This window comes from Anolis sagrei, chromosome 2 (assembly GCF_037176765.1).
Source record: "Anolis sagrei isolate rAnoSag1 chromosome 2, rAnoSag1.mat, whole genome shotgun sequence".
In the NCBI taxonomy this organism is placed as follows: Eukaryota; Metazoa; Chordata; class Lepidosauria; order Squamata; family Dactyloidae; genus Anolis; species Anolis sagrei.
In genome coordinates, this window is record NC_090022.1 from 112,043,673 (window position 1) to 112,065,231 (window position 21,559).

General features: G+C 42.4%; 1 protein-coding gene and 1 long non-coding RNA gene across 11 annotated transcripts in view; one reads left to right on the forward strand and one right to left on the reverse strand.

The window, feature by feature from the left end:
- Positions 1–3,623: 3,623 nt before the first annotated feature.
- CACNA1A (calcium voltage-gated channel subunit alpha1 A) overlaps positions 3,624–21,559 on the reverse strand; it is a 340,921-nt gene continuing 322,985 nt past the window's right edge. For 6 of the 8 annotated variants that reach the window (XM_067463751.1, XM_067463749.1, XM_067463753.1 and 3 more), the window contains 3 exons: positions 14,100–14,292; positions 12,388–12,635; positions 3,625–4,515 (listed from right to left, as the gene is read on the reverse strand). In XM_067463751.1, the coding sequence (XP_067319852.1) occupies positions 3,685–4,515; positions 12,388–12,635; positions 14,100–14,292 (1,272 nt within the window). In that variant the 3' untranslated portion in view covers positions 3,625–3,684. Of the gene's footprint in view, positions 4,516–12,387; positions 12,636–14,099; positions 14,293–21,559 lie in introns of all 8 variants that reach the window. The other 2 variants (XM_067463748.1, XM_067463754.1) reach the window with 2 other exon arrangements.
- On the forward strand, positions 14,214–20,900 carry LOC132768732 (uncharacterized). 3 transcript variants are annotated; one of them, XR_010909206.1, is made up of 4 exons: positions 14,214–17,225; positions 18,090–18,156; positions 18,578–18,652; positions 19,552–20,900. It is a non-coding gene; the product is annotated as an uncharacterized lncRNA (long non-coding RNA). The 3 variants fall into 3 exon arrangements; XR_010909205.1 differs by having other exon boundaries at positions 20,313–20,900; XR_010909204.1 differs by having other exon boundaries at positions 18,578–20,900.

The following is a 21,559-nucleotide window of genomic DNA, read 5'->3' on the forward strand; positions in this document are numbered from 1 at the left end:
GTGTTTCTCCTTCAACTCTACCCCCCCCCCCCCCATGGACAGTTATTTTCTCTCTAGCACCCATTTTTGGCCTCCGCCTGGATAATGAAACGCTTTTTCCTTAGCAGGAAAGTTATTTCTAGGAGAAAATACATTGTTTGTTCCTGCTGTTCCTTTGTTGGTACATTAAATCCAAAATGATCGCTTTCACCTGTAGGAGACGCAACTCTTGCTATTGACAATGGCTGCTACCTTTTACTAGTGAACATAAATGTGATTTGGTCACGGATTTCACTACAACACAATTGCTTTATGTGAAAGTCCAACACAGAGGCTTTTTCGTCTGTTACTGAAAAATAAATGGTTCCTGAGGATATGTTTTGATGCCATTTTACAGCAGTAGCCTCAAGCAATGCAAAGAAGGAAGTTTCAACGGATATAGCCCCACACAGTGCTTTATAACTACATCTAAACATGCATAGTTGTGTTTGACTAATATTTGCTTCCAATCGTTCTGTCACATGGAAGCCAAACCTGGAAAAAACTCACACAGAGGCAGGCATGTAACTGGGGGGAGGGGGGGGGGCTTGGGGGGCTTTAGCCCCTCCCCCGAAATTCTCATGGTGGTCCACGAGAAGGCCTTACTGGTGCATTATTTAAACTGTTATGTTTATTTAAACTTATGTTTATTCATATCATGATCTGATCACCATGCTCAATATATCCCATATGCATGATATAATGATACAAAAGGTTTGCTAGGGTAGACCCTCTTTCACTCAGACTCAGCCCCCCCCCCCCGAACCAAACTCACCCCCCCCCGAAACAAAATCCTGGCTACGGGTCTGCACAGAGGCGAGTATATGTATACTAACAGGCATCAACACATAATTTATGAAGAGATCCTCTGATAACACATGGAAATGAAACAGCTGCCCAAATTCAGTTGCCTTCTAGATGGTATTCTATCATTACATTCGTGAGGAAATATGTGTATGTATGTGTGTGTATGTATGTGCATATATATATATATAGAGAGAGAGAGAGAGGGAGAGAAAGAGATATATATGCCACTTGTTATATAAATTTTTTATGGGCCAACAGCTTTGGTGGCCATACTGTCATGTTCTAGCGTTGCCTGGGTATGCATTTTCTAATGCTATTTATTAGAAATATTCATTGTTAGTTGTATTATGATGTGAGGGGTCCCATTAGAAAACACACACGGGGTAATGCCAAGTAACATAAGCTAATGTTTTATAAAAGTGTCAGTACTCAGCTTCACAGCACTGATGAACTCAGGTTAATTCTTTTCTCCATTCATAAAAAATACACTCCTTGGAATATAGGATTCTGTAAGAATTAATTACCCAGGTTTTGTAATCTTAAGGACTTCCTTCTCCAGTTCGCTCCCATCTTTGCCTGGCCCTTTGAGGCCTCCCTGAGGATGTCTCCATGTCAATGCCCTGGACCTCCTAGTGTCTCCTGCTGACACTCTAGGTTGGGCATGGGCAAACTTCAGCCCTCTAGGTGTTTTGGACTCCAACTCCCACCATTCCTAACAGCCTCAGGCACCCCCCCCCCCACCCCCCACCTGCTTAAGTGGAAAAGGAAAAGCAAAGGAAGAGGCCTGAGGCTGTTGGAAATTATGGGCTGAAGTTTGCCCATGCCTACGCCAGGTCATTCCTCCGAGGTAGCCTATCTATCCAATGCCCTCTTGTGGTTGCCTCTGAGTGCTGCAGCATGAGGCTCATGGGCCAGCTTTAAAAATAAGGCAACAAACAATTCCATTTTCCATCTTGCAGCATTTCTAGTAGCCGGGTCAGTAGTTAAGAGTGAAGCTAACAATAGCTGCCTTGTATATTTAGTAGCTTCTTTGGCATTTGCCTTGATCAGTGGTTCCCAACCTTTTTTTTTTTTGACCAGGGACCACTTTGACCAGGGACCACTCTCCAACATTAGTACCAAAAGGGTTATGAATCAGTCTTTGGTCAACTTTAGATTTGGTTTGGTTATTCAGGGTGCTGATTCAGAAAATTGCATTGGATAGACCACCTCAGCTCTAGTTTCTGATACAGAACATATGCCACCCAGTAGTCTCCATCTACTTGCCCTCAGAAAACCATATTTAATAAGCCTTGGCACGATAAGAGGGTTTTGCAAGACCAGATGCTCTTGGTGAGGCCACGGACCATATTTCAGTTCTTGTGGACCACTGGTTGGGAACCACTGGTCTGGATGGATGGTTAGGCAAGTGATTTTGTTGTCGATCACCAGAGATGTGTGCATTTGGTAATGAGTAGTATATTTGTATAAAAAAAGAATTCCTCCACCCAGTTCTTGTTGACCAACTTCTGCTTAGGAATCTGTTGTTCATATTCTTCACCTCAGAAAGTGACAGACAGCAACACTTCTTATCAACCAGGCCAAGCTATACATTTCCATTCATGCATTCTCGTATTGTGGCAGGAAGGGAAAGGGAGCACCAGAGCAAAGCATAAGAAATTTAACAGTGAAAGGCATGTCAATCAAAAATTCATTTTTTAATATTTTTGTTTTTTTGCTTTTTTAATTTTTTTTCATCATTTGTCTTTTTACTTGGTTTCATGCAATATTTCACAGTCCCAATCCCACAGGTTTTTTTTCAATTTTTTTTCAAACAAGTAGGAAAAAAATAAAGAAGCTGAGGAGTTATTAATTTTTCTGATGTGATTTCTTTTTTTATCTTTTTCAAGCAGGACCAAAATGTTGGAAGAAAATGCTTCATTTTTTATCAATTGTTTTTGTCCTTTTTTGTTTTTTTCTGTTTAGTTTTATTGTTTCTTTTTTTCTCTTATTTCTGCAGGCAGTAATATTAGGGTTTGGTATAACCAGCAAGCACTCTTTTGTGTATGTGTGTGTGTGTCAGTGTGAGCGCGCGCGTCTCTGTCTGTCTGTGTCTGTGTGTGTGTGTGTGGGTGTGCAGTGTGTCTGGTGGGACGTGTGTCTGTCTGCGTGCGTGTCCTCCCTCTGGAAACTTCAGGCCACAAACTTTTTAAAAAACTTTTTTTTGTTTTGAAAGTTGACCAGCTAAATTGAGATGATAAAACTCATCAATAGAAGCCCAAGGAAAAAAATACTATTAATTTGTTGGTCTTTTTTTTTGTTTGTTTTAACATTTTTTTAAAAAAGACTTCGTTTTGACTTTTTGCCACCCTGGTCAACAGCCTGCTCCCTGCTTGCCGCCCTTTCCCTGGGTCACGTGGTTCCTCCCTCCCTCCCTCTGAGGCTGTGCCACCCCCCCCCCGTCCCTCCATCCATCCATCCGCCCACCTATCCATCCACACCTGGGCGCCCCTCCCTTCGGCGGGTTCCGAGGGGCGCTCCTCCCCTCCCCTCCCCTCCCTATAGAAGGCAAGGCACGCTCAGGCCCCGCCCCAACAAACAAACCAACAAACCAACAAACAAAAGGTGAAGAGTTTCTTCCCATTCCCACCACAGCAGGGCAATCCTCTTCCTTCCTTCCTTCCTTCCTTGCGCGGGTCCTCCTCCTCCTTGAGCCTGGGCCTGTCCCGTTGAGCGAGAGAGAGAGAGTGGTGTGTGTGTGTGTCTCCTGTGCGTGTGTGTTTTGCGCGCGCGCGCGTGTCGTGGTGGTGGTGGGGGAGGTGGGCCCTCCTCTCCCCCTCTCCCCCCCTCTCCCCCCTCCCTCCTTCCTCGAGGTGTCAGTTAGCAGCAGTCGTCCTCGTCCGTTTCGCTGTAGGAAGGTTCGTGCAGTCCTTTGCGGGAGGCGCCGCTCCCGCGCGCCTTGGCGGGTCCGTGGTGCGAGGGGTAGTAGCCATTGGGCAGGCGCCGCCCGTGGCGAGACGGGGACACCGACGGGGAACCCCCTCCGCCTCCTCCTCCTCCTGCCGCCCGGGAAGTCCTGGGCGCCCGCCCGCCGCCGCCGCCGCCGCCGCCGCCACCACCGCCGTGCTCGTAAGGGAAGGCGTCCTCCCCGGCGTAGTCCGGGCTCCTGTAGTAGCCGCCGCTGCTTCCTCCTCCTCCTCCTCCTCCTCCTCCTCCTCCGTGTCGGGGCCCCGCGTGGGGCTCTGCGGCGGGGACGTGCGGTGCCGACCACCGGCTGCTGGCGTGCCGGTAAGCGCGGCGGGGGGAGTCGTTCCTGGGCGGGACGGTGTGGCGCTCAAGGGCCGGCGAGCGGCTCCGTCGCTCCGAGACCCCGGGCGGCGCGTGGTGGTGGGCGGCGTGGGCGTGGTGGTGGTGGTGGTGGTGGGGCTCGGCCTGGTAGCGCCGCGCCGAGGGGCTCCCCGTGCGGCCCGAGGGCGGCGGCGGAGGAGCCTGCTGCTGCTGCTGCTGCTGGAGCTGCGCCGCTTGCTGCTGCTGCTGGAGCTGCTGCTGGGCCGCGGTGCCGGCGCCGAGGGGCCCCTTCCGGACCACGGGCGAGTAGGAGACGTGGGGCCGGGGCGTGGAAGGGGTCTGCGGGAGCTGTCGGCGCCCTCGCCTCGGGGTGCTGGTGCCGGACGTGGAGAGGACCGGGCTCCCGCTGACGGAACTACTGCCCTACACGAAAATCGAAACAAAGGAAATCAAAAAGAAAAAAAGGCCCCAGGGAAGTCGACCGAGAAGAGAGACAGAGAGAGAGAGAGAGAGAGAGAGAAAGAAGAGAGCGAGACGAGAGGGGAAGCAGGTGGGAGGGGGAGAGGGAGAGGGGAGGAGGAGGAGGAATGACAGGCGCGGATGGAGAAGGAGAGAAGTCAAGCGACAGCCACACCGGGGCAAGTGGGACGGGCGGGAGGGGTGGGTAGGTGGGCGGGGGGGGGGGACGGACGGACGACGAAGGACAAAGAGAACGAGGAGGGCAGGACGTCATAAATGGCCATTGGGGTGCGGGGGTGGGGGGTGGGGAGGAAATCCAACACAAAGAAGCCAAACAAAACGAAACAAAAACAACAACAAAAAAAGAGAAATGAGAAATGGAGTTTTTGTAAGTTCCAGGGTTCAAAAAGGCAGCGAAAAGCTTTTAAAAAATCCTCGCACGCTTCCAAAAAATAAAGGAAAGCAAACAAAACAAGGGGAGGGGGAGGGAAGGGAAGGGGGAGGGGAGGGGGAGGGGGAGGGGAGGGGGAGGGTGGGACGGACGGACCACAAATCAATCTAGTCAAACAACAGAAAGAGTTCAAAAGGAAGGGCAGGAGGGGATTTGCAAAGCATGGGCCATACCGACGTGGTTCAGGGGGAAACCAAATAAAACTCTGGAATTGGGAAAGGGAAGGGTAGGCTGGGGCAGAGAGAGGGGCAGGATTTCGGGGGAGGGGAGGGTGGGGGGCACTGGGGGGTCTAGCAAGGAAAGATGGGGGAGAGCACTGGGTCTGGAGAAGTTTGGAACAGAGCCGAACTCTCAGCGGCTGCCCTGCCCTGCCCTGCCCTGCCCCTCAAGTGGGGTGGCCTCTCCTTCTCCTGCCTTGGGGCTCCTTCCACCCTCAAAGGCACGCTCTCCTAACTCTTCTGACACCCCCACTGGAGTGTATCCCCAGCTACTGCACTCTCTAGTGGCCCCCTGAGATTTCCCAGGGAGAGGAAGGTGGCCCACGGAACAAGGCCCACTCCCTATGCTTCTCCATATGAATTTCATAAGTAATGCTAAATAGTAAAACAGCCTGGCGCTTGTATTTATTATGGAAAGAAAAGCCTCCTGAACAGGCAAAGTCAACAACAGACTTGAGAAGGGGCTCAACAGGATCCAATTAACCCTTAATTCCCAATACTTTCTGTACAAGCCTTGTGGGGAGTGATGCTAAGGACCTCTCTGTGCATGTTCCCAGTCCAGGCAGATGTGGATAAGCTGGAAGGAGTGTGTCCGTTTTCCAACCTAGGCCAGCATGGACTGAGAACTAGTGTAGTTTGGTAGATACCCATCCTGTATATCTTCTGACAAGGTGGGATTGCTTACAATGATGACGATGACATGGCTTGCCTCCCTCCCACTTGATCTTTATACCTAACTAGTAAGTGAATGAGTCTGAGGGAGAACATGGCTGGTTCTGTTTAGATTTTCACGATCTCTGATCTGTATTTTCTGTCTTCATACATGAAACTAAGAAAAACAATTGGAACCCTTCCCCTCTTACTGGCTCCACTTGTTACTGTTGCTCATTTAGAAAAATGCAAAAAAGAAAAAGGTAAAATAGATGTAAGTTCTGCACATTTGCAATTATACAGGTAGATTTGCTAACTGGTTTAAAATTTGTTTCTGGAGATCTCTATGGAGAATGTTTGAGTGTAAAAGGCTTATTTTGTCAAGGATCCAGTATACCTGATTGCCATTTCAGAATAACCGACTCTGTCCATTTGGTCAAGCTGACTTATCTATCAGAAATAAATGGAGAGTGATCCCCTGGTTCTCATCTCCCTCTTTATACTTTGTGAGTTGGAAACATGTTAAGTGGCCATTTACTCAGGTGCTGCCTACCTCAAACGTCATTCATTGGTTGTGGCGGAAGGATTCCCTTCTGCCCTTTCCACTTCTCAGTACTGTGGACATACCATTGGGCTGTTTTCCTTAGAAAAGTTGTCATTTACAGGTCTCAAAGAGCAGGGTAATATGACTTAACTGTCAGCTGGCAATTCATTTTTGAAACTTTTAACGTAATAAGTAGATGCTGTTTTTATCGGGGGGGGGGGGGGGTTGTGACAGGAGTGACCTGAGAGACTGCAAGTTGCTTCTGGTGTGAGAGAACTGTCCATCCGCAAGGATGTTGCCCAGGGGATGCTGGGATGTTTTACCATCCTGTGGAAGGCTTCTCTCATGTCCCTGTATGAAAAGCTGGAGCTGACACTCAGGAGCTCACCCCACTCCCTGGGTTTGAACAGCCGACCTTTTGGTCAGCAGTCCTGCCAACACAAGGGTTTAACCCATTGTGCCACTGGGGGCTCCATTTTTGTAAACATTCTAGAAGTTGAATGATTAATTTGACATCCTAGAGTCAAACTACATTTTTCACACTGGGCCACAAAGAGGTAAAGGGAAAGCAGACTGAACATCATTGAGCAGTGCTGGCAAAGGTTGGTGGGCAGTCCAAACTTTCTTCCAGATGCCCTCACTCAAAGGCACAAACTTTCAAAGAGAGGGAATGTGGCAAGCACTTTGCAGGGACCTGTGTGTGAATTCCTTATCTAACACATTGTCCTGACACTGACTACAGTCACACAGCTCCAAAGTGGTGAGAAGATCAACAGCTGTTCTGCACTGAGGGAGCAAAATACCCTCTACCCTTCCACAGACTTCAAATGCAGCCAGCGAGACTTCAAACTGCCCACTCCTGCTACTGAATAAAATATCATGGAACGTGAGCTTGAGTGATCAAGGTAGAAGAGAGTGCAAGGGAAGGACTTCTAGGCCAGGTTTGGGAAGCATGTGCCCTCCAGATGTTGCATTGCAAGTCCCATCAACCCTGGCCAATTCAGGTCAGCAACTGTAACTTAGAATGCCAGCAAACAAAATGGCAGCATTGCTCCTGAGGAAAACATTCTTTTAAGAGGAATAAAAATACTTGTTCAGCAGGGACAAAGTAAAGGTCATTGTGGCATTGTTATGAAACGACAACCAAATACTAAACACTAAAGCCAAAGATACAAGGCATGCGCAGATTTTTTTAAAGGATGTGAATTGAGAAGCTAAATCTTGATGTGGAAACTGGGTCAAAGAGGGAAGAGAAAACTGGAATAGTTTGTAATTTTTCATTAGAAAAGAACACTCAGAGCTGTGCAGTGCTGACTATGTTACACAATGGAAACTGCTTTTTTAGTTAGGTTAACTAACAGTAATGCACCACCTGATACCCGCTGGGAAGTAGCAGCCAGCAATGAAAGGACCAAGGCATGGACATATCCCGCCCATCCTCTGTTAGGATATCAGCCAGCATGCAAACAACTTAAATCAAGAAACAGCTTCCCAAGATCTACAGAGATACTTGCAGGAACACCTCAGCAAGTGAGAGTCCAAAAGTGGCAGGCTAAAACTTGGAACCTCAATCCATGGCTCATTCCAGCTGATAAACTCCCTCCTACTCACACAGAAGACGGGCCATTTGGAAGGCACTGAACAGACTGTGCTCTGGTACCACGAGATGCAGAGCCAGTCTTTGGGTCCACGACATGTAAGTGTGGAGAAGAGCAAACCACAGACCACTTACTACAATGCAATCTGAGCCCTGCCAGATTGCCTCTTACAGTGCCTTTTACAACGACACCAGAGGTACTTAAAGTGGCCAGCTTCTGGTCAAAGGAAATTGAGCATAATGTCAAGTTTTTAACAAAACAATCAAAATTTGCACTCTGAATTCATCACACAAAAACAAAAATAAGCAAAAATACCTGAAAATATCTTCACAACACACAACTACCAGGGATTTTTTTTGCATGGTATTTTAGGACCATGTTCCTATTTTCCTTTTTTTAAAAAAGGTAACTAAAGGATATGTATGGAACCCTGCACAAGGAGCAAGATTCATTCATTCCCAAATGCAATTCTCACTAAACTCCTGAACCTACATCCCCCCGCCCCCTTAGAACTGCTGTTTGTCTTGTGGAAGGATACAAAATATTGCAGTGTCATTTTGTTTCATAGTGAGGTGTCTCCTTACCATACAGTCTGTGTACTATGAGTGTTCATCGCATGCACATAGTTGTGTATGAGATGGTATCTCTTTTTTCTCTCCTCCTGTTGCTTGGCTATGACTTGTACTGCTTGCATGTGTGCCTGTCTCTTTAGGTGCAGCTTCATTCCAAACTTTCCAGATTCACAAACCCCAGAGTGCCACCAGCGTAACAACAAAGGGGTCACACCACAGACACTGGAGAGAAAGGCCAGCGAGCTGGGCAGGGCCATCCGCTGGATTGGATTGGTTTTTGTTCTCTGCTCACCAACCATCTTACCTGCGCCCGCCCCTCGCCGTGACAGCAGAGCCAAGCACAACGGATAACAGAAATAAACATATAAATAAAGGCAGATCGGCCCAGAGACTCTGAGCAAAGCGTCCAAAATGTCCAAAGGAAACAAAGAAGAACCAAAAGGCTTAATGTGGACTAAAGGGTGGGCTAAACTGAAAATGATGAAATAAAGCCCCTTTGAAAGAATAATGGCAATGAAGTAACTAACTGTAATCTTTCTTAACAATCAGAAAGCAAAAAGGGGAAGCACTCATATAAATAAGAACTGGACATGACACTTATATCAGCAGTGGATAACTTGAGGTCCTCCAGACGTTGCTGGATTGGAAGTCCCATCAGCTCTAGCCACCATAGTCAATGGTTGATGGGAGTTCAGTTCTGGAGAGGCACAAATTGCCTATCCCTGACTTCTACTGCTCATTATTCCTGCAGGACACTAGACTGCCATTTAATTAGCAAGTACTCTTCTGTTGTCCGTTCTTCTACAATGTAAAGAAGCACCTGGTTTTCTGTGAGATAGGCTTGGTTTTCCTTGCCCCTTGCAGTACATAATGTTCAGTCAAATGGATGATCCTAGGTGTGCAATCCTGTCGCTGCTCCAGCGCCAAAGCAAAGGTTCTAGAAATTTAATGGCTGCCTTGATTGCAATTGAAATACTACAGACAAAGCACTAAAAACAGCACTGATGAATCACCTTATTTTGTTCTTAGCTATGAGCCTAGATAGCACATGGTTTTATTATCTTATTTTGTTGAGAAAGCTAGTATTCCTCTGATACTCCCATTAACAGAATTTCCCACCACCATCTCAGCCAGATAGCCTCAAAAATGTCATTCACCATAGATGTACAGGCAGAAATATAGCTTGAGAAGCCTTTTCTGTCTCTACATGTAGTAAGCATAAAGCAACAGGAAGGCAGGAACAGGCAAATTAAATGTGCCGTGCATTGTGTGCCATGGGTCTCAGAGAAGGATGAACAGGTGGGGTGGGGTGGGACAGATGAGAGCACTGTTGGATGAAGCAGCAGTTGAGGTGGGATAAAGAAGGCAATCACTTGAAGAAAAAGATCAGAGGGTTTCCTCTGCTTTTGTTACTGGAAATCAAGCCCTTTCATGTGCAGTACTGCTCCAGTAGGAAATGTCATCCATATGCCCATTCTTTTACTTTTCTGAATCTCACCAATGGGAGTCCTTGTTTGTATGTATTTGTTTACAATACAGGCTTTTGGCAATTGCCTAAGAAACAGAGTTCTCCAACAAAATCCTTAGAAGCTGTAACAGATTACAATTTCTGAGAATCTTGGGGGAGGATGGGAAGCATTACTGTAAATCTGACACAAAATACATGTCAATGTGTAATTTTGATATATGTTATGACTCTTCTACCAGGGGCTCCCGCAGAAAGGTCTCCATCCTCCTTTTGTACTCAGGTGATCCCCGTATGGGACAGATGAAGTCTGTTCAGATAGCCATTATAGCAAGAAACTTCCACATAGGACGTTTCAGTGATAATACTGTGACATAACATCCCCAGATAACCTTTTCAGGTACATAGCCCTAATGGTCTACATTGCTGCTATAACAACAATAAGAAGTCCTTGCTGTCCTTTAGAAAACCAAGAACCTGCATTATTGTAAAAGCAAGACTTTTAAAAGGTTAAAAATGGCATTACACAATGAGGCCAACTTTGTAAGAGAAAAGACATTGCTGCAAATGCATCCCATTGTCTTCACATGATTTGCTTCAGCAGAGGAGCACATAAGCTCTGAACAATTGGATAGAAAGAGGAAAGTAAAGCCTTAGTTTGGAAAATCTTAAAAATGGCATGATGTCTTTGATGATGGAAGTTAAAATTGTGTAATTCAGCACCAGTGGAATTGGTGTGTGTGAAATTGTGGCATTAATCATTAGCTACAAAAAGTATTCTTGTGATACCTTTAATCAATTTATTTCAGCATTAGAAGGAGTGAGTTGTATCCCATTAAAACTTTGCTGAAATAAATTGGTAGGTTCTAAAGATGCTGCAGGATTAGGTTTACATTCCCTTTTTATACTAAGATGTCCACTTTTCTGAAAATGTCATTTATTGTTAAACAAATTATTACCCATATATACTTAAACAAATTCTATACTCCACTTAGGGCCAATGTATTTTTGTGATTCAAAATATAGGACTTGCTGCTATAAGACTACAAGGCAGAATAGCCACAACTAAAAACAAATTAGCATCTCACATGCACAAAGCCAGGCATGTGAGAGGTCCATCAGATTATAGAGCTGAATAAATAATGCAAATATTGTATAGTTGTACTGCAGCTATATTGAGGATACACTTGTGATCTCCCCATATTAATTAAAAATAGACATAGAAATAGAAGTAGAAAATACAGTCAGCCATCCACATTTGAAGGTTTGATTTTTGTTGATTTGGGTATTCACGGATTTGAATAAAAAATTCTCTCCAGGAATTTCTAGGTCCTCTGGTACATTACTACAATCAACTTCTGTCAGAGGCTTGTCAGAAGTTGGCTTGTCAGAAACTAAGGCTTGTCAGAAGTTGATCTTAGAATCTCACTGGAGGACCTAAAGATTCCTAGATAGAATGCCTCTCTAGGAATTTCTTGGATTTTAGTGTGATTCAGTGTTCAGTGTCCAGTGCAAGTTAACCACAGAGTTGTGTTGGAGATCCTACAGATTATTAGAGATGTGATTTCTCAGGTAAAAAAATAGCAATTTTCATTCGAGATTTTTCATTTTCAGAGGGGTCCTGTGCCCCTAAACCCCAGCGAATATAGAGAGCTGACTGTACTAAAAAAATAATTAAAGCAAATCAAGATTTGGAGTATGTGTTGAAAAGCTAAGCCACTTGAGATATCAGAATAAAAGATAACTACAGTAGAAGTGATAGATGTTAATAAAATAAAAACTGATGCCATAGCTTGCTTGTTAAAAAGTATTAGCTCTGATGGCTAAATGGAACTTCTCAATGTTCAGAAGAAGCCCATCTCTAAGGAGCAGATTATGGAAGCAAACTATAAGGGGAACTCATTGCGCCATATCCTTTTTGAGATTTTAGGAAGTAATTTGGCTATTGAATGCAAAATTCTAAACCAGGTGAACTCAAGCCTGATCCAGCAACATTAGTCCTATGCTCTCATGTTGTTTAAATCCAAAATTGTGCTTAGGAGAATGTTCAATCATTCTCATCCCCCACTCTCAGTACACTGTGTTGGTAACATGAAATGACCCTTAGGAATAGACTAGTTTGCTCATCCCTACAGATGCAGCTGTCATGTCTACAGAGCCTACAAGTTCTGCTTGGGCCAGAAAAGGTCTTGAACTCTCATCACAGAGATCCAGAAACTGATGAGCAGTTGGATGGGTCGCTGGAGCTGGGTTCTCCAGGAGTAGAGATTTCTGCAGCACCTGAAGTGCCTGCCTCGGTCCCTAGGGGTGCAGCATGGAATGGAAAGCCACACCCACCTGCCTGTGAGGCATGTGGTCTCGGCCCTCACTGGGTGAGCGGGACCAACGTCGATCTCTGGAACGAGGCCGGCCATATTCATGCCTCTCTTGTGAATACCGTTCCTTGTCAGAAGATGTGTGATGGTGATGGTGGTGATGATGGTGGTGATGGTGTTTCCGGTCCTTTGGCCTGCCTCTTTCTTGGTCTCTCTCTTTGGGAGGTAGATCGCCCGACTGTGTGGTCATACTGAGGTCTGTGCCAAGTCCTGATAAGGAGGGGAAAGACAGCAGTTATGGATTGTTGGATGTCAGTTTCAACTACAAATTATGAGGAAAGTTTCATTTTTAAAATAAATCCCCAATGCATCCCCCCCATTAAAATTATGCTCTTGAGGATGCTATTTGTTTCACAGGGGAATCCACAAGATAACGATATGATATGTGAGCTTTGCTCTGTTGGGCAAAAAATAGCTTCAGAAGATTGGTTATAACTAGTAAAATAATGCTACTCTTGCTCCAGCTGCTGATTAGCATTTCAGTAAGTTGTGGGAGAACCTTTTGATCATCATGTCTACTTTGGCAGTCAAATGTTTCTTCGCATGTGGATTAAGGTTTGTCTGCCTTTAATAATCAGCAGATCAGATCAGACACATCAGAGGTGTGTGTAGGCTCCATATATAGCTCGTGACATATTGACTGCAGGGAAAGGGAAAATGAAGGTCCACAAATCTCAGGCTGGGTTCATTGTACAACCCAACCTCTGGAAATTTCATGGCTGGAATCACTGGGTTGTTGTACATTTTTTTTTCAGGCTATATGGCCATATTCTAGAGCAGTGGTTCTTAACTTATGGGTCCCCAGGTGTTTTGGCCTACAACTCCCAGAAATCCCAGCCAGTTTACCAGCTGTTAGGATTTCTTTGAGTTGAAGACCAAAAACATCTGAGGACCCCAGGTTGAAAACCACTGTGCTAGAGGCATTTTCTCCTGACCTTTCACCTGCATCTATGGCAAGCATCCTCAGAGGTTGTGAGGTCTGAGACCTCACAACCTTTGAGGATGCTTGCCACAGATTCAGGCAAAACGTCAGGAGAGAATGCCTCTAGAACATGGCCATATAGCCCGAAAAAACCTACAAAAACCCAGTTCTCAGGATGTTAGAGAAAGCAAAATCTGTTCCCATGAGAATCTGCCAGAGTTTGCTCCTGAGAGGAATGTGAGGAAGAGTGAGTCTTTTCCTAGTTCAGAGCAGCTGCACCACAAGAATGTGAAAGAGAGACAGATTTGCTTTTCCCAGTGGATTTGAGATAAGCAGTGAAAAACCAGGTGTATGAGGAGTGATGTCATGGGAGGGAATTGAGGTCTTAAGTGGGCTCCAAGAGTACAGCTCTTTGTGAGAACAACTCTTGAGTTCTAGGGCCTTGCTTCAAGTGCTCAAGTTTCTGTATTTTGTGTCTTGTTCATTAGGCTTGGGTAACTACGGAAAAATTTGGTTCTAAACTCGTTTCGTTTTTAGGGGGCTTTTGTGTTTCGTTTTTTAAAAGAATTCCGAAGTTTTTCTTTTAAAAAGTTCGAAATATATGAAATTTCGTAAAATTATGAAACAATTACGAAACAATTACGAGTCGATTCATTAATGGCGGACGCGATTGGCTGTAGTATTCTAATCATGTTTGGAGATCTCCAGGTTCCCCAACCATCTAGGTTCCCACTCTCATCCAACAGTCCAACCTGTGTCCACATCTGTATATCGACTAAGAGAGCGTTCTGATGTCCGGTGGCTCCGTTCCCTACGCCTGTGATGCCGTTGGTTCTCTTCTGGAATTACTCTTTCTAGAGAGTAGTCATCCAAGCGCATGCCTTTGGATCGTGGGTGGCCCAACATGGAGGCAGAACGTTTCATTGGGCTTGCATCTGTGATGGTCTGGAATTTGAGAGAAACACAGAACAATAATGTAATGGCTTCACATGAGATGGTAAAATCCCATGGATTTAGCAGGAAAAGGGATATGATATGTGGCTATAATGACATCAATTTCAACCAAATACAGTTCAATCAAAAACAATAGCAGGGAGGGCAAATATGGCTCTCCAGATGTTGCCAACATGCAACTTCCATAATCCCAGCTCTCCATCCTGTCACCACTGAGCCTCCTTCTCCTGGGTCAGATGAGGAATGTATGTATGGATATAGTTACTGTCAAGCCATATTATTTTTCTCCCCAAAATGAGTACGACAAGGAAGTTAAAATGACATATTTATAAGAATACCTGCATTTCAGCAGATACTTTTTCATATCAACTGCCATAAACAGACATGTGTCACTGGATGCTATTTAGAGTTAACTGTAACTGGATTTTTTCACTGAGAAGTGGTATACTGTTACACAATGTCCCCTTCTGGAGCAAACTATGTTGTGCTATTGCCCACTGCTTCCATTGTTTCTTGTCATGAAGAAACCCTGGGAAGGAAACCACAGGGAAACCAGCTACACCAGGAGGGAAGCTTCTTTACACCAACAAGTTGTATGGTGCACCTGGACCGCCATAACACATGGGTGGAGAAAGTGTGGCCTATGGGCCATAAGCAGCCCTTCAGCTTCCTAGTTTTCTCCCCGAAATGCTCCCAAGTAGTCCCTGGGCCATTTTTGTCCCCGGGGCCATATGACACTTAGAAGATGCCTTGTTTTACTATAGGAAGTGCTAGCAGAGCATTTGGGGGTAATTTTTTTAAAAATATAGGTATGTAGTCCTACAAGGTCACTGGCTCTTGCCTAGCTGTGTCATAAAAGCTTCTAAGCCAGGCTTTCAGACAAGTTGGACATTTTGTTTTCATTGCTAACTATTAATTGCTTTTGTCATGTTTCCCATCTGTTTTTACTTTGTCTCATTTCAGTACAACAGGAACCAGCAGGCATGATTCCAGTGTAGTTCCTTAGCACCATGGATGGTACTGTTTCCTCTGTGAATATAAGAGGAAAGAGACCTGCTTCTATCTTTCTATTTGAGAAGTCATTATGAGATAATTTAAGCTTGGAGAAGAGTCTTATTTAATCTACTCTTGATTAGTTTGATGGCTAATTCTTCTCTGAATAAGTGCTAAGTATCTGTATTCTGTTGTCAATATATGTATTACTGTGTTTATATTATAGGCTGGACTGAGATTGATCAGTTATATTTCACTGTTCTGCTATCTCTTACAACAAAATCATGAAGCAAATGAATGTGCACCAATGAGTCACTAATTCACATGTCAGGTAATTTGTTGAAATCAATTCATTAGAAATAAAATCTAAAACTGCATAGAAACCCTCAATATTTTGCAGCCCATTACGACTAGAATGAGGAGCAGTCTCCCAGATTTCCATCTAATCTCTGCACTTCTCCTATAAAGACTCTCTTGCAGTTCCTTTCTTAAAATAGGACTTTGGAAATCTGAGCCTTGAAGTTTGATATGAGTTCTCTGTTACGTTTTCCTTGACAGGAGTTGGTGGACTTTACACTATCTCATTCTAAGTAGACATCTTTAATGACAAAGTTATTCAAGGTATCCTCAAAAATTACAGACAAAGATTGGCTCAAACCCATGATTCCTGGGGTGATCTTGTGATCTATAAAAGCAATCAACAAAAAACAAATACTTTAGTTGAAAAATGGCCAGAGAAAAACCCCCAAACATTGCAAAAATGTATACATAAATGCAGAGACAGAGAGAGGGGGGGGGGGGGGGAGGGAGGGAGAGAGGATGTACATCACATGATGCCTTGTATTTACTATTTTTTACAGAATCTGTTTAAAAAATGTCAAGACGAGCTATCCTAATGATGCATTTACCATATCACAGAGTCTGTCTTAGGTATTTAGACCACCTCTCATAAGGGTTTCCATCAAGATAAAGGAAGCAATTTTGCCTTTTTACTTAAATTCCAAACATCATCACCATGAACAAAGGGGATCAAGTGAAAAATTTAATTTATAGAATTGTGCATCAACAGAAGGATGCTATTACTTATAAAGTGTGTTTTCTAGCCGGCGTCACTTTATGAAATAAAACCTATGTGTTACAGAATATTTCTTCTGAATTTCAGAATGCTAAAAAAAAATTTTTAAAATCTATCAGGTGTACTATAAAAAGTTACAATAAATCAATTACTTTATGTGAATATTATACATTTAGATTTAGAATTTACTTAGATTTAGACATTATTTGCATGCTTCAAGTTAATGTAACAAAATACCAGAATCGATTTATATACTGTCATATGGACTGTTTTAAATTGAATGTTTATAATGGTTTTAATTGCTGTTTTAATTGTAACTGTGTGCTTTAATGTATTGTTTGGCATCTAATGGTTGCCTATTGTAAGCCGTCCTGAGTCCCTCTTTGGAGGTGAGAAGAACAGGATATAAATGCTCGAAATAAATAAAGAAATAGCATCTATATAGGCCTATGATTCGTAATTCTAATTTTGACCAAGAAGTATCTATACGGAGTAATCTACAGTGCTGTTTACCACTTTGCAGGATATGTTATGGATTTAAAAGCAGATTTTGATTGTGAATTCGTTTTATTTAAAGCAGGAAACACACTTGGGGCCTGGATGCCTACTGAAGGTCCCACCACTGTATCAAGTCTTGTGATACGGTCCAAAGGGCAATGGATAGGTGTTGGAGTAGATTATCTAATGTATAGTCAACATATATTTGGGACTTCTGTTTTAAGTAAGTAAACATTATATTATCAGAAGGATGTTAGTTATATTCTTGATGATGATGCCTATATAGTTTTTATTACAGGGCTCAATCCATCATAGAAGAAATGTTGGACATCACTCATGACAATTAAAATGCAATTTGGTATGTGATCTTATTTCCACAGATGTTAATACTTCATATAATAGTCCCTTATCTTCAAAAGCAGCTCTAGTGCATCTTCTATCACATTCTAGCAAGCAAAAATTAAAAATGGCAATGATTTATCATAATTTGACCCCTACTATTACCTGTAGGAGGCCTCATCTACGCAGCCATGTAATGCAGATTGAAATTGCATTGTTACCACACTACACTGTTAAAGAGTTGGGATCCCACTTTAAATTCCATGACTGCCTCTTGTTGAATCCTGGGATTTACAGTTTAGGGAGGGGCTTTTCAGCCAGAGAGGTCCTGGGCCTCATGTAATGCAGTTCAGTGTACTTCAACTCTATCATATGACTCTACACTGACCATATAATGTGATTTCAAGCTGCATTATATGGCAGTGTAGATAGGGCCTCAGTCTACTTTAAGGCAGGATGTTTCCAAAAAGATCACCAGACACCAGCACCCACATAAACTTCAAAACAATAGATGTAGACTTTCAGAATCAGCCATGAAAATGAAAGAGGCTGCATAATATGTAATAGTGTGGTTATAATGTATTTTGCAAAGTTTTTTTTGCAAAGCTGGTTTCATGTCCGTTCACTAGCAGTAATTTGCCGCATGAACTGTATTTGTAGTTTAACAGCCCTCTGAAAGTCTGTGATGGGGTAAATTATCTTTCCTTCCCCATCTTCTTTGTGCAGTTCTATGCATTTACACAACTCACTTTCCAAGCCTGAATAAGTACAATCTTGATTCCTAATTTGTTGTGAAAACCTGAATGAAATGTGAAAGAAAATGGAAGGCAGGCTAAGTAGTTTCTTCCTCAAAGCATTTAAGCTGTATTGCTTTCCAAATCAGGTAGTGTGCGGGCCCAGAACTCAAAGTTGGAGATGCACCAATGACCATGCAAAGAACACCATTAAAGGCAAGTAATCTGGCCTTATAACCTCATAATTTTATCAGAATATATTTCAACTGGTTGAAAGAGACAGAAGGAGCATGTAGCAGTGACAGTGGTCTGTGGAAAGGGTTGCTAACAGAATACATTTTTAAAAGTGTATAATTTAACAGCTGGATAACCTTTTCTTCTTCAAAGAACACTATTGATAATGGAGAATACAACAGGAAATAAGTATAGTGGCATTTTCCCCAACATTGCAATTTTAGCAAGCAAAGTGAGAAAACACAGAACACTTCACAAATACATCATGCTCTAATAAAGAAAAGATGGTCATTAGAAAATCCAGTAAGATGTTTGAGCCAATTCCAGGGATCCTCCATATTGGCTACAAATAACTGTTTACCATCAGATACTGATCTCTCCATTTTGTCTCTTTCTCCATCAGAGAAGAAATTTAAACCACCTATACCTGATAAATCCTGATGCAGGAAATATCTGGTAATTTCAAAACAATTCATTGGTGATTTTGGTGAATTGCTTAGTATCTCTTTTCTTGAAGAAACACACTATCTATGCTAGTTTTTCTTATTTTGGGCAACTGACTTTGAAAAACCATCAGATGCATACCAGTGACAAAATGCCAATGAGCCATACTTGTTTGAACTTTTGTGCAGATGGTATAACAGAAAAAAGGAGTTGGATGTTTAAAACATTTGAGGGTAGATAGCATCCTTCAGTCTTATTGCTTCTATAGTTGGAAATCATTCATTTTCTGTGCAGGAACCATCAATGTTACCCAGATGTCAGTAAGTCTGTATTCTGTTTGAGAGATTCAGGCTCTTCCTGGAATTCTATAATTTGTTTTGGTAATATTTCTCACATATACAAATTTTAGTGAAAAAGCTTGTGTCATTATAAACCATTCATTTTAATCATGAGCATCAAGACCCTTGGTTTTTTTTTTTTTTTACTTCAGACTGTTTCTTATAAAAAAGCTAAAATTCATAATGTTCAACTCTCAGATATCTTTAGTACTAGACTATTCATTTATGTCCCTGGCCATTTATGTCCCTGGCCATCTGTTATTTATTTATTTATTTATTTATTTACTTTATTTATATACCGCTTTTCTCAGCCCTCAGGCGACTCAAAGCGGTGAACAACATCAATACAAAACATCACGAGACAAGTATAGGGTAATTAAAAACAATTGAAACATAGGCATTGTTCTTGGTGCTCAGTCAAAACATGGCAGCCAAGTTGGTTATGGGAACATCTAGGAGTGTGCATATTACTCCCATACTAAGGTCACCCCGTTGGTTGCTAATTAGTTTCTAGGCAAATGCAAAGTGTTGGTTTTGACCTTTAAAGCCATACATGGCTTGGGTCCAGGTTACCTACAGGATTGTCTTCTTCCAGATAAACTGCCCCGCACTACTCCAGCTGACCAGAACCCAACTGGCAACTGTTACCCAGAGGCCCTTTTTATTGGCTGCCCCAAGACTGTGGAATGATCTACTGAAATCTGGCAGTTAATTGAGCTGTCAGAATTCAAGATAAAATTGAAGACCTATCCAGCAGACCTACCCAGTCAATTTTAAACTATGAATTTTAAATTTACATTCTATTTGTATTGTGTTTTACTATGTATTTTAATATATGTATTTTGTGGTAATGTGTTTAATATATGCATTTGATGGTAATGTTTTAACTATGTTGTACACCACCTCAAGCTATGAAGAGAGGGGGTTACAAATACAAGCTATTATTATTATTATTATTATTATCCAATTAAAATGAGCAAATAAAGCTGTAGTTCTAGTACAACATAGTCCTCAGTTAACATTCATAAAATGTATGTTTATCAGCATATACTTCACCAGTCCTAAATAACTGAAGATTAGACGTGTGTAACTCCTGGTTGCCTTTTCAGCTATTGAAAGATTACCACAAAGAACTAAACCAAGCTCCTTCTGTTTCCTTAGCTAGGAGCCCTTTTCTCCTAGTAATCTGTTCAAGAGATGGAATGCTTTCCACTTCTAGCTACTCATGCCTCAATGGAGAAAAGAGGTTCAGATACTTTCTTGCAATCTTCTAATTAGAAAAACCTCCATTGGTATCTATCATGTGCAAGTAATACAAACAATTGAGGAATGATAGGATTCACCATCTTTTCTCAGGCTGCACAGAATGTTTGTATCCATTCTGAGAAGTGTCCCCTTGATAGAGGAAGAATCCTGGTGACTCAATGATGATCTTGGCATCCACTGAAGATGCCAGCCACAGATGCAGGTGAAACATCAGGATAAAATACTGCTAGAACATGGCCATACAGACTGGAAACTACACAACACCCCATCTTGGAAGTTGTTTAAATTTTGAAAAAGCCATTTATATCCAGGTTTGAAAAATCACTGATTTGACTTCGGTGCTTTCAGACAGAGGGCTCCTAGTATTACAATTCAAATGGTATTGTGGAACCATTATAGTTTCTTCCCTTCAGTGGCTTGTTTTTGTGGAAAGAAAACTGATAGAAGAACTGATGAAGAAATACAAGAGGTTTACAAATGGAAGAGGGTTATCAGTTGAATTCCTTGCAAAGTTCCATCATAGAGCAAAGCAATTCATGATTTTTAGAACTCCTCATGTTCAAGCACTCTTAGAATAATTAAAAACAATCTATGGTATTTTTTTGGAATCATTATTACAAACTTATGTGGAAATTGTTTTCATAACTTCTGATAAAAGGGAAACCTTTACAATTTTTAAAAGAGGTCTTCCTATTCAATATAATAAAAAAACTTTTTGAAAATTTGTAAAATTGAAGTTACAAAAACAACTTCTATACAATATTATAATGCTATAAATCATTTAAAAAAGAAAACACCAATTAGCCTGAAATGTAAGATCTGAAAACTAAGCAAATGTCATTTCTAATTAAAAATTTGAATTTTCCACATGCAGCATTCTTTCTGGTACCAAAACCAGCATTAAAAAATAAAATTTGGAAAAACTCAATCCCTGTTAGGACTTTCTGCAGAGTTCACTTTGAGTCTTACATACATTTTTCAAGTGCCCCCAAGCCATAAGTCTCATATCATACCAAGCAGTTAATTAACTATAGAGAATTGCTGGTTGAACCCAGGTTGCCTACATATTGAGCAGAAAGGAAGACGCACATACAGTATGCATAATCACTTTTCCTGTTTTCCAGTGTTCACTGTACACAAAACCATATACCAAAAGGCAATCATTCTAACATGAGTTTGCATGAACTAGAGCCCACTTCACTGAATGCATCCACAGGTGGAGGAAGAGAAAGACAATAAGTGGTTGTCTTCACACACAAAGAAAGAAAGAAAGAAAGAAAGAAAGAAAGGAAGGAAGGAACAAAGAAAGAAAGAAAGAAAGAAAGAAAGAAAGAAAG